The sequence below is a fragment of the Olea europaea genome, unplaced genomic scaffold, assembly GCF_002742605.1.
Source record: "Olea europaea var. sylvestris unplaced genomic scaffold, O_europaea_v1 scaffold2036, whole genome shotgun sequence".
NCBI lineage: Eukaryota > Viridiplantae > Streptophyta > Magnoliopsida > Lamiales > Oleaceae > Olea > Olea europaea.
Genome location: NW_019238261.1, coordinates 45155 through 58691, shown reverse-complemented (window position 1 = coordinate 58691; position 13537 = coordinate 45155). Strand labels below are relative to the sequence as shown.

General features: G+C 37.9%; 2 protein-coding genes across 2 annotated transcripts; both read left to right on the top strand.

The window, feature by feature from the left end:
* Positions 1-2822: 2822 nt before the first annotated feature.
* On the top strand, positions 2823-4096 carry LOC111379796 (wall-associated receptor kinase 2-like). The gene has a single exon (XM_023003236.1). It carries the CDS (start codon positions 2883-2885, stop codon positions 3858-3860), a length of 978 nt encoding a protein of 325 aa, XP_022859004.1. The 5' UTR covers positions 2823-2882; the 3' UTR covers positions 3861-4096.
* Positions 4097-4475: 379 nt separating this feature from the next.
* On the top strand, positions 4476-5946 carry LOC111379795 (wall-associated receptor kinase-like 10). The gene has a single exon (XM_023003235.1). It carries the CDS (start codon positions 4499-4501, stop codon positions 5789-5791), a length of 1293 nt encoding a protein of 430 aa, XP_022859003.1. The 5' UTR covers positions 4476-4498; the 3' UTR covers positions 5792-5946.
* Positions 5947-13537: the final 7591 nt, after the last annotated feature.

The following is a 13537-nucleotide window of genomic DNA, read 5'->3' as shown; positions in this document are numbered from 1 at the left end:
TACAAAATTCTCAACCCAAGAGTTCTGAGGGAAGGGAGTTTCGAGCAACTTCATGCAGCGGCTAAGCTTGTCGAAAGATGTCTCAAGTTAAATGGGGAAGAAAGGCCAACAATGAAAGAAGTGGCAATGGAGTTGGAAAGGTACAGAAAGCATAATGTTCAAACATGGATTCAACAAGAAATTCCTCAAAGAAGTGTGGCTTTGGGGCTAACAACTGAGGAACCTGACCTATATCAAGTGTCAATAAATTCTGAGTTCGTTACCGGGGAGTTCTCAGAACAAAATACTATGGACAGCTGCCTGTTACATGCGATCAACACTCCTCGCTAAATGGTGAAAAGTTTCAAACTTCACACGTAAGAAGGTCCTAAGATGACGTACAATTACTTTTTCCTTTATACTTTTTCGAAGTTTATCTTTTGTCATCTTATTCTGCTTGTAATAAGTTCATCTCTTTTTATTAAGAACTTCCTTTTTCTTTTTCTTTTTATGTCAATATGCAAAATGTTATAAGCTTTTATTATCTGTTAATTTTTTGGTGCCACGCATACTCATTGTCTTATTAAAAATGGTCAACTTTGTTGAGTTATGAAATCAGAAATTGATTTGTGAAAGAGATTATATACTATGTGAATGAAGGAAACTCGTTGAGATAAGTTTCACCAATCAATTTTTGAACAGGGCAACAATATAAGCCAATCAAACCACTCTATTTTTAGTTTGATAAAACAAACTACTGTAAAACAATAAATACAGGGTGAAACGTGACATGCATTAAGAATTAAAACTTTATCGAGTGAAATATAAAGATGTGTTTTTTTTTTCCTTTTCTTTTTTTTCCTCCTTTTTTTTCAACAGAAAGATGCAATATTTATGCATCAATGGACTTAACACAATAAAATCGGTAAAGTTTGCATACCATTGGAAACTTAAAATGAAACTCAGAAAGTTGAAGGTCTGATATGTTATAAAAATGAGGTTTTCCTCAAGTGATAGTTCTATTTTAAGATTAGAAAAGATTGAGGAGTGATATTAGGTTCATTTTTATCTTCTGATTAGGACAAAGGCATTATTAATTAGTACAATTTGTCTTTGATTAAACTTAATGGATGCCACCCATATGCTGTCCATGACAATAATTAATTTGCATTTGAACATGTAACTCATATTTGTGTTGACAATTGAAATCTTCAACTACATATGAAAATATAAAAATATTTCTCGTTTTATCAACTGTTATATACTATTTCTAGTTGAACTGATTGAATTCATTATTTCATTCAATCTTATATGGTTACAATTGCATATAATTATTAGTTTTACATGTTTTGGCTGAATTGCTTCTCAATTTTTACTTTTTATTCTTATTCCCGCCCCCTCCCAAACTGGTCAATCTGTGGCTAGTTCATTCGGTTTCTGAATAAACCAACAATCTTGACTGAATTTTTATTCGACTTTTAGAGAGTCGCCTTTCAACCGTATGAGTATCCAGTCTAATTGTTTGATCCGAAATGACTTTCAAAACTTTGATAATTACGGCAATCATTTTGCATCATTAACTCAAAGTGTAAGGTAAATAAGTGCATCAAACATTCAAATTCAAATAATTAACCGAGATAAGAATATCTTCATTATAAACAAATGAAGAGTGGATTCAACTTGTTTTCTCTTGTTTCAAGATTGGTAGTTGGATCAATTCAACATTTATAACTACATTTGACTTTATCAGGTCATTTCTATTGTTTACTGTTTGAGGTGAGCTCACTCTTTCGACTTCCTCTTCGATGGCTTCGGTTAGGTCAGATTAGCAAGTGATGTGATTGCAACCTGAGGTGGTTTATTAGTTGACTGCTACATGACCAGTGATTGAAGCCTTGTATGATGAAGCTTAACGAACTCCATATAAAAGTTTAAGGACGTAGTTCACATATGACGCAAAGTTTGGGAATCATAAATGTTCTACCCTATCAAATTATGTATAGAAATTGTTCCAACAGTAAATTTACCACTTCATGCTGGACATCTGACCATGTAGATTACCGGGCTATGCTCTTTTAGCTTGTTTTATAATTTGGAAAAGACTACTTGTCTAGAGCTCTAGACGGATAGTGGGGTCCTCTTTAGGGACAGGCCCCCCACCTAGCCTTGAATGTATAGCACTCCTCTTAAAATTTAGAATGTACAACACTCAACTTAATTTAGCCTCTGTTTGATTTTGATTAAAAAAAAAAAAAAATTTAACAGGTTTTAATTATAATTGATGAAATGCGTCGTTTAAAAGTTGTGGATCTCACGAAATGTATGGTTAAAATTGATTATTAACTTTTACTTAAATTTTAGAGCCTGTTTGGGAGTGATTTTGAAAATTGATTTTTTGACCGTTAGGAGAAAAGTGGGGTCCACCTATAAAAGAAGAAGTCAAATATGACGGCTGAGATAGTGAAATAACGATCAAAAAATTAATTTTTTGAGTGAAAAAATCGGGCCCAAACAGGCCCTTAATCCCTTTTTTAGTGGAATCAGACTGAGGCTTAGATTTATTAGTACCAAAACAACATTAAAGAAAAAATATAGTCCTTGCTGGGAGTTTTTTTTTTTTTTTTTAAAGTAATTTTTTTTATAGAACCAATGAGTATTAAATTAATATTCCATACACATCCGTCATGTAATTTGACTAGGATGTCTTCAATAAATAAAGTAATTAACAAAAGTGAATATGACATTTAGTTTTCTATAATGTTGATACTCCCAAATCTACTGGTAGTTGGATCATTTCAATCTTTATAACGTCATTTGCCTTTATCAGGTCTTTTTCTATCAGTTACTGTTTGAGCCTTGAGGTGAGCTCACAACTTTGTACTCATTTAAGGCCATGAACGAACATGAAGTCCGACACGAGAACTCAGTCGAATTTCAAACTAAACATGCTTCTACATTATGTTCTATTCCTTCTCTTGTGGCTTCTGTTGGCATTGGCAACTTCTGATTATGTCAACACAACCCGAAGCCCCACTACCATAACGAAAGGGGTATACATAACCAAGCCGAGATGTCCCAGCAAATGTGGAAATCTAACAGTTCCTTACCCTTTCGGCATTGGCTTAGGCACTGGTTGTTCCATAGATCCATCGTTTGAAATCAACTGCAACACTTCTTTTAATCCGCCCAGGCCATATCTGGGCGATGGAAATCTCGAAGTTACTGATATATCAGATTCTCATATGCGCATCAAGAATTGGGTGGCTGAAAGATGCTATAATCAACTAGGCAACTTGACAGAGTATTCCCCAGCTTATATTTATTTACCACAAAATTTTGGCTTCTCTGAAACGAATAAATTCACGGTTGTTGGATGTGACGAGGTAGCAGTAATATCAGGAATGGCGGGGCGTAACTTCACCAGTGGATGTGTTGCCATCTGTTCGTCAAAGGAAAGTGTCATCGATGGGGATTGTTCAGGGACGGGTTGCTGCCAAACCTCCATACCAAAGGGCCTGCAGAAATTTATAATTACAATGACCAGCATTAATAATCACACTAAGGTCTGGTCCTATGCTGGTTGTGGTCACGCCTTTCTTGGAGAGCAGGACAGCTTTACGTTTCATAAAGCGAACCTGTCTGATTTGACATTTTTAAACAGAACCATAGAGAATGTCCCTGTACTCTTGGACTGGGTGATGGGGACCCAAAATTGTACTGAATCTCACAAATCCAACAATGTTAGTTGTCAACAGAATAGCAGATGCATTGATCCTGATAATGGTCTTCAAGGATACCGCTGCACTTGCTTTCAGGGTTATGAGGGCAATCCATATCTTCATCCAGGCTGCAGAGGTCAGACCCAAGTTTTTGCACCATAATTAATCAGAAAATGAAAAAATTGCTCCACACGATTTTCAGACCCTAATGAGATTATTATCCTTGTTTATATGTCAGATATCAACGAATGCAATCAAAATCCATGTGATCCAAGAGGGATTTGCACTAATACTCCAGGTAGTTATAAATGTTCATGTCCGCACGGATACCTTGGTGATGGCAGAAAAGATGGTCATGGCTGCAATAAACGGCCTCCAGTATTCCCGATGATCAAGTTCTCTTTTGTGTGTGTGTGTGTGTGTGTGTGTGTGTGTGTGTGTGTGCTCTCTCTCTCTCTCTCTCTCTCTCTCTCTCTCTCTCTCTCTCTCTCCCCATAACATAAAATCTGAAGAGAAATGCTAAAACCCAAAGTAAACTCCATACTTGAAAGGACTGTGAAAGGAGTTCGCATTGCACATCCATACTTGTTTCAGAGTAGTAACACAGAAAAACCCTCTAATTTACTCGAATAAAGTATATGATATTAATTTATCTTAGATAACCTACATTTGATGACACTACGAAAGAACTAAGTTTGTCAAAAATCTGATATTTATCATTATTGTATTAGTAGGCAATATTACAAACTTAAAATCATGTCCAGTTGTACATTCCTTGGTGAAAGCTTCTAATCTTTATTATGATTACTGTGAATTGTTGGATTCAGCGTGATCAGGTTCTAATTAGTTCAATGTGCGTGTCAAACAAAAAATTTTTAGGTCTTGGTTTTGGCTTCTTGACTTTGATAATTGGTGTTACTTGGCTATACTTTGGCATTCAAAAACGAAAGCTTATTAAACTGAGAGAGAAATTCTTCCAACAAAATGGCGGTTTGCTATTGAAGCAGCAACTTTCTTCAAATGAGGGTGGTATGGAATCAGCTAAAATCTTTTCTGCAGAAGAACTACAGCACACAACAAATAACTACGCTGAAGATCATATCCTTGGCCGTGGTGGTTATGGAATAGTTTATAAAGGAATTTTGAGTGATAAACGTATTGTTGCAATTAAAAAGTCGAGAATAATGGATCAGGACCAAATTGAACAATTTATCAATGAAGTAATTATCTTGACTCAAGTCAATCATCGAAACGTGGTGAAGCTACTAGGATGTTGTCTCGAGACAGAAGTTCCTTTGTTGGTTTATGAATATGTCTCCAATGGCACACTCTTTTACCATATCCATAACAGTGAGAGAATGCCTTGGTTTTCTTGGGAAAATCGTTTGAGAATCGCTGCAGAGTCTGCTGGTGCATTATCTTATCTTCATTCGGCAGCAGCAATGCCAGTTATTCATAGAGATGTCAAATCTCCCAATATATTGTTAGATGATTACTACACAGCAAAAATATCAGATTTCGGAGCTTCGAGGTTGGTGCCTATTGACCAAACACAAGTAACAACTCTAGTCCAAGGAACCTTAGGTTATCTGGATCCAGAGTACTTCTATACAAGCAAATTGACAGATAAAAGCGATGTTTATAGTTTTGGAGTGGTTCTAGCAGAGTTAATGACAGGAAGGAAATCCCTTTCTTTTGAAGTACCTGAAGAAGAAAGGAACCTGGCCACTTATTTCGTTCAATCCGTGAAAGAAAATCATCTGTACAAAATTCTCAACCCAAGAGTTCTGAGGGAAGGGAGTTTTGAGCAACTTCATGCAGCGGCTAAGCTTGTCGAAAGATGCCTCAAGTTAAATGGAGAGGAAAGGCCAACAATGAAAGAAGTGGCAATGGAGTTGGAAAGGTTCAGAAAGCATAATGTTCAAGCATGGATTCAACAAGAAATTCCTCAAAAAAATGTGGCTTTGTGGTTAACAACTGAGGAACCTGACCTATATCAAGTTTCAATAAATTCTGAGTTCGTTACCGGGGAGTTCTCAGAACAAAATACTATGGACAGCTGCCTGTTACATGCGATCAACACTCCTCGCTAAATGGTGAAAAGTTCCGAACTTCACACGTAAGAAGGTCCTGAAATGATGTACGATTACTTCTTCCTTTCTATCTTTTTCGAACTTTATCTTTTGTCATCTTATTCTGCTTGTAATAAGTTCATCTCTTTTGATTAAGAACTTCCTTTTTCTTTTTCTTTTTATGTCAATATGCAAAATGTTATAAGCTTTTATTATCTGTTAATTTTTTGGTGCCACGCATACTCGTTGTCTTATTAAAAATGGTCAACTTTGTTGAGTTGTGAAATTAGAAATTGATTTGTGAAAGAGATTATCTACTGTGTGAATGAACAAAACTCGTTGAGAAAAGTTTCACCAATCAATTTTTGAACAGGGCAACAATATAAGCCAATAAAACAACTCTATTTTTAGTTTGATAAAACAAACTACTGTAAAACAATAAACACAGGGTGAAACGTGACATGCATTAAGAATTAAAACTTTAGCGGGTGAAATATAAAGATGTGCTTTTTTTTTTTTCTCCTTTCTTTTTTAACAGAAAGATGCAATATTTATGCATCAATGGACTTAACACAATAAAATCGGTAAAGTTTGCATACCATTGGAAACTTAAAATGAAACTCAGAAAGTTTAAGGTCTGATATGTTATAAAAAAAATGAGGTTTTCCCTAAGTGATAGTTCTATTTTAAGATTAGAAAAGATTGAGGATTGATATTAGGTTCATTTTTATCTTCTGATGAGGACAAAGGCATTATTAATTAGTACAATTTGTCTTTGATTAAACTTAATGGCTGCCACCCATATGCTGTCCATGACAATAATTAATTTGCACTTGAACATGAAACTCATATTTGTGTTGACAATTGAAATCTTCAACTACATATGAAAATATAAAAATATTTCTCTTGTTTTATCAACTGTTATATACTATTTCTAGTTGGACTGATTGAATTCATTATTTCATTCAATCTTATATGGTTACAATGGCATATAATCATCAGTTTTACATGTTATGGCTGAATTGCTCCTTAATTTTTCCCCTCTAGCTGGTCAATCTGTGGTTAGTTGATTCGGTTTCTGAATGATCGAATGAACTAACAATCTTGACTGAATTTTTATTCGACTTTTAGAGAGACGGTTTTTTTTTCCCTACAACCATATGAGTATCCAGTCTAACTGTTCGATTCAAAATGACTTTCAAAACTTCGATAATTATGGCGATCATTGTTGCATCGTTAACACAATAGCGTAAAGTAAATAAGTGCATCAACAATTCAAATTCAAATAATTAACCGTGATAAGAGATTGGTAGTTGGATCTCTTGTTACAAGATTGGTAGTTGGATCAGTTCAACCTTAATAACTACATTTGACTTTATCAGGTCTTTTTCTATCAGTTACTGTTTGAGGTGAGCTCACAACTTCGACTTCCTCTTTGATGGTGTTGACACATAAAAATTCAGCCCAATCGAACGGCCCAAGGAATGAAGCCCAATTGGAGGATCCCCAAATCAGATAGCCCAAAGAATGAAGCCCAATCAGACAATTCAGGATGAAGGTCCAAATAGGGAGGCCCATGAAAGCGGTAACACCATCGCCCAAACTTGCAAGTCGCCCAGGATCTGAGCGAATGGAGTGCCATGCAATCGCCCAGAGCTGCTACTCTATTCTCGCCCAAACCTTCGAGTCGCCCAAGATCTTAGCAAACATGAAGTGTTGTGGTTATCAAGAAGCGTAGTTATCAAAGCAGTCATTAAAGCAGTCCTATCACGTTCCAAAATTCAAGAAATTCAATTGAAGACAGTTGAACGACAAAGAGTAATGGCAGCAGTTAGAAAAGGCAGTTCCATGACAAGTTGACCATTACGAGAAAAGTGGGCAGTTATAGAACGATCAACTAGTTTTTAGGCGGTTGATCACAAAGAGATCATCCAGGGGGTATAAAAGGAAGAAAAGACATAGAGCAAAAGACCCCGAATCAAAAACTCTCGAACAGAGGACATGTAATTTTAAATTTCTTAGTTTAGATTTAAACACTTCTTTCAGTAACTCGTGTGCTTGCACCCCTTGGAGACATTCTGTTTTTACTTTCCAATTGTAAAGTCATCGCCAATAAAGAACACCCCTTTTTGGGACTTTGTCTCAAGAGGTTTGTCCCTTACACAATCGTCCGATCCCTTTTTAATTGTTAGCGACGAACCCGCGCGAAACAATTTGGCACACCCAGTGGGACAGTGGTATTTGGTGTTGAAAATACAAAAGGTGAAACAATATGCCTTAAAGATCCGATAAGGAAGCAGCAAGTCAAGGAGGAGTCTAGTCTGTGATCGAGCGATATGAGGAGCAGCATGCCTTTCCACGAACAGATGGATAGAATCAGAGCAGTAACAGTCGTTACGAACAAATAACAGAGTTGAGTCCTCGAACCATGCGTGCACTACTTGGAGAACTCACACAAGATGTCGTTGAACAGGTAAATTTTCGAAGTATTTATAATATGGAAAGATTTACCCAAAATGGGAATGCACATTATGACAACATGGCCAAACAACTAAACACTTTGAATGAAATAATGAATAAGTTAGTAGGCCAAATATGTCAACTGATTATGCCTCTTGCAAATCACTTTCAAAGTAGGATAATTGTGGGACATAATCCCTCAGTCCTAAATCCGAATCAAGGGATAGAACCACTTTCTGGTCCCTCTACTTCAAACCAAGGAGGTGGTGCAGTGCCAAATCAGAACAATGGTAGTGGTACGCCTAACTTGGGGGTAATCCAAATGTAAGAGATAATGTCCTAAACAATAGACAAAATACCCCACGTGTTAATGAAGGGATAGATGTTCAGGCTAATGGTAATGGCCCAAGTCATGGTAACTTTGTTGACAATCAAGGATCAATCGGTTAACCAACCTGTAGGAATTCCATATGACCCCAACGTCATGTTGAGGAATCAGATTATGGAAATCGTACAGGATCAGATGGCTTTTGGGGTACGTCCTGTCATTAGGCCGACTTACACAAAGTCATATCCTGATTGGGTAGACCAAGCATATCCATGGCTTAGAGGGTATAAAGTGCCAGAATTCTCACTGTTTATCGGTTTAGGGGAGGTGTCTACTCTAGAACATATAGGGCGATTCACATTGCAAAGTGGTGATGTAACTGATTACCATAAAATGAGGCTTTTCCCTAGTTCATTAACAGGAGTAGCTTTCTCCTGGTTCATCAACTTGCCAGCGAACTCTGTTCAAACATGGCAACAATTGGAACAATTATTCCACGCTCAGTTTTATAAAACTGAGTCTGAAGTCACTTTGACTGATTTGGTGAATCTACGTCAAATGCCAAACGAATGAGCAGAAAGTTTTCTCCAAAGGTTTAGACAGCAAGAAGCAAGTGTTTTGTACCTCTACCCGAAAAAGAATTTGTCAAAATCGCTCAGGGTTGTTTGAACTTTGATTTAAAAAAGAAATTTCAGGACAAGGAATTTCCTGACCTTTTCCATTTGAGTGCGAATGTGATTAGGTATGAACGACTGATAAGAGAGGAAGAGCAGATGAAAAATTCTAGTAAAGGGACTTATTACAAAGACCCAAATTTTGACGTTCATACCATCAGCGATGAGTCATACGATCAAGTCGAAATGTGTTTGGCCGAATTGCTCAAAGGAGACACGTATACTTGTCTTATAATGGCTAAGCCTAGACCATCGGGCAAGGATGAGCCCATGAAAGATGGAAACATAAAGGCTAGAACGTTCTCGTTCGATGTAACCAAAGTTGGCCTTATATTTGATAAATTATATAGGGATAAGCAGATAAAGCTGAGCGATAAGCATAAATTGCCAAATCCTAAACAAATTAAGGGTAAAAAATATTGTAAGTGGCATAATGCATGATCACATTTGACTAACAATTGCTTGGTTTTTCGCAATGTATTGCAGGATGCCATTGAATCAGGACGAATTACGTTCGACGATAAGAAGAAGATGGCAGTGGATGAAAATCCTTTTCCACAGCCACTTGGAGTGAACATGGTGACGTCTGGTTTCAAAAACAAGTTGCCAAAATTCAAGTTGGTCATGATGATGGAGAAGAGGACCCTAGACCACATCCCAATGTCTTTGAACGAATCAAGGGGAAGGAGCCAAAAAAGGACGAAGACGTCCTGTGTGCAAGATGTAAAAGAGAAGTGAGTGGGAATACGGAGAAACCAGGGATATGGCAGCATCCCCATCGCCCTACTTTCTTCCCAAACACTCAGCCTGGTAGAGGGCGAAGTACATCATTCTATAGAGGACCGCCTTTGGAGAGGCAGTTCAGGCCAGTAGATAATGGGAGAACATTCAGGCCGCAACCTCGCCGGCCAAATGTATGGCATTCGTTCCAGTATAATGCAGGAAGGGCAATACCCTTCGATGAGATGACTAGAACCCAACAAAGGCGTTTCCAACGAAACTATGGACGAATGATGAGGCAGCAACAGGGAGTGCCACATCCTAAAGCGCCTAAACTACTCAAGATAGCCAATCAAAATGTTCTCAAAGATAGTGAAGAGACCGGTACAGATGAATCAATGAAAGAGCTAACAGAAACTTCTTCTGGGAGATCAAAGTTTGAGCGAGATAGAAGGGATGGAGAAGATCCAGATCAGCCCCTTACTATCCAGTTTGGTACGTTACCTCCTGTCGTGGCTAATAATTACTTACTGGCCAATGAATTCAAGAATAAAGAAAAAGAAGAAGAAGAAAGGGAGGACAACGAAGGAGAGGCTTGCGTGCTGGAATGTAAAGAAGGCCAGACTTCTAGAGAGGCCTACAATGTTGAAGAAGACGACGGGATGACAGACATCGAAGAAGAAATTGACCTAGAAGAAGAAAGAAGAAGGAAAGGAGTATCGCACAATACTCTGGTGAAGCAACTACATCTAGAGGGAGTTCGCGAAGTAGACTTGTTGGAAGAACCATCTGGGCATCCTTTCGATTTCTACGTACTGTACAGGACGCCCAAAAGGAAGAAGAGAGTGCCTCGCTCTGAAAAGTATGGATTACCTCTAAGAATAATGCCCCCTCCCACAGGTTGGGTAACTGATGAAGAAGTATTAGAAAATAGTAAGGAAGGAATTCAGGAGATAGAGGCTCAACGCGATATGCTGCACGATAACTTATCATAGGGAGATAATTCGACAGAAAACAAGTAGGAAGTAGAAACAGAAGCTGTCGAAAAGGTTATTTTTAAACGGCCAGCCATGAAATTGACTAAACACTTGAGGCCATTGTACGTTAAAGCTCTAGTTAATGGCATCCCTGTGGCAAAAGTGCTTGTCGACAATGGAGCAGCTATAAACACCATTCTTTCTAGGATGATGAGGAAATTTGCAAAGACAGTGGGTGACATGATTCCAACAGAAGTCATCCTTACGAGTTTCAATGGAGGAGCAACTTCAGTTAAGGGAGTTATGCCATTGGACATAACTATAGGGACAACTACTAGGACCACAGTCTTCTTTGTAATAGATGGTCCTACTAGTTACAATGTGTTACTAGGAAGTGATTAAATACACGGAAGTCGCTGCATACCCTCATCACTCCATCAATGCCTGGTCTTTTGGAACAACAAGGGTGAAGCAAAGGTGATGCAGGCCGATCATAGGCCTTTTGCAGCAGAAGCAAACTCAGTGAAAAGGTTCATGTACGAAGGAAACTATGAACCTGTCAGGATAGTCCAAGATGGAGAAGAAACTCAGATCGTCGCACAAAGTGAAGAGCCATTTTCAGTGGACGCACTCACTGAAATGTTCAGCCAAATGAGACCAAATATAGTGGTCTTAGAAGAGCCAGTAATTGGCAAAAGAATAATCGAGGAATCTTGAATGGATTCTAAGCTACAAAAGCAAATGGCCGATATTCAGGCCTTCAAAGCCAGATTAATGGCTTTCAATAAAGAATGCAAGGGCAAAACGAAAGAAGAGGCAGCCCTGAGAGCGCTGAAAGACAAATGGGCAGTATTCGAGTTAGAACAAAGCATTGACCTAGAAGTCAATGCTGAACTATACACTAATAGATGAAGAGTTGTTTAAGAAATGCTCTGATGGTGTATTGCTAAAGTGTGTAAGTTTGCAAGAAGCTAGGACGGTCATGGCTGAGGTGCATGAAGGGATATGTGGAGCTCATCAAGCTGGCCAAAGGATAAGATGGTTAATTATTAGGAGTGGATATTTTTTGCCAAAGATGGGAGAATTATGCGTTCAGTATACAAAGAGTTGTTTAGCATGCCAGAAGCATGGTCCAATACAAAGGGCGCCAGCACGAGAGATGGCACCTATTATTAAACCTTGGTCGTTCAAGGGTTAGGCGATAGACCTAATAGGAAATATTTATCCCCCATCGTCCAAACAACATACTTTTGTTATAGTTGCAACCGACTATTTCACCAAGTGGGTAGAGGCGGTACCTTTGAAAGAGATCACCCAAAAGAATGTCATAGAGTTTATCCGTGATCACATCAGTTATAGGTTTGGAATTCCATAAACGTTGATGGTAGATCACGGAACATCTTTGAATGGGGATCAGGTAAATAGATTTTTGAGCGAGTTTGGGGTTAAATTAGTAAACTTCACACCATATTACGCTCTATCCAACGGACAAGCAGAATCTTCTAATAAAATTAAACATAGCTACACCCAAAGATGAGTATCCAATGCCCACGGTGGATTCTTTAGTAGACTCAACTGCCAGACACGTCATGTATTTTTTCATGGATGGGTATTCAGGATACAATTAAATTTATATAGCTGAAGAAGACATACACAAAACTGCCTTTAGATGCCCTGAGTCCCTAGGATGTTTTGAATGGGTGGTCATGCCTTTCAGCCTAAAAAATGCAGGAGCAACTTATCGAAGGACAATGAATTTAATTTTTCATGATATGATAGGCAAATTTGTTGAAGTGTACGTAGATGATATGGTGGTTAAATCCATTAAAGAAGAGGACCATTTCGAACAATTAAGATGTTCGTTTGAGCGAATGAAGCAATATAAGCTAAAGTTGAATCCCTTGAAATGTACATTTGGTATTAATGCAGGGAACTTTCTTGGTTTCTTGGTACATAAAAGAGGGATTGAATTTGATAAAAATAAAGCGAAGGCCATTTTAGAGGCCAAACCACCTAGCAACAAAAAAGAATTGTAAAGGTTTCTAGGCCAAGTAAACTTTTTAAGACGCTTTATTTCTAACTGTGCAGGGCGAACTAAAGTCTTTTTGCCGCTCATAAAGCTGAAAAATCAGGACGAATTCGTCTGAAAAGAAGAACATCAAAAGGCTTTTGAAAGCCTGAAGACATATTTATCAAGTCCACCAGTATTGGTGTCACCAATCCAAGGACAGCCAATGAAAGTGTACGTATCGGCTGAAAAAGAATCAATAGCTGGAATGGTCGCACAGGAAGACCAATTTGGTGAAAAAAGGGTAATTTACTACTTAAGTAGACGGTTAACAAAATGTGAATGTAATTACTCTGCTATCGAAAAATTATGTCTTGCATTGTATTTCAGATGTACAAAATTAAGGGCTTATTTACGGCCCGTAACCGTTTATTTAATTTCTAAAGTAAATTTAGTTAAGTATATGTTCTCGCGCCCTATTTTACACCAAAGGGTAGGCCTTTGGACATTAGCTTTATCAGAATTCGAGATACAATATATACCTCAAAAGGCAGTCAAAAATCAGGCTTTGGCTAACTTTCTAGCCGATCATCCATGCCT

What these genes read in the sequence shown, in the direction of transcription:
- LOC111379796 (XM_023003236.1), top strand. Translation starts at nt 2,883, where the DNA reads ATGAAGTCCGACACGAGAACTCAGTCGAATTTCAAACTAAACATGCTT.
- LOC111379795 (XM_023003235.1), top strand. Translation starts at nt 4,499, where the DNA reads ATGATTACTGTGAATTGTTGGATTCAGCGTGATCAGGTTCTAATTAGT.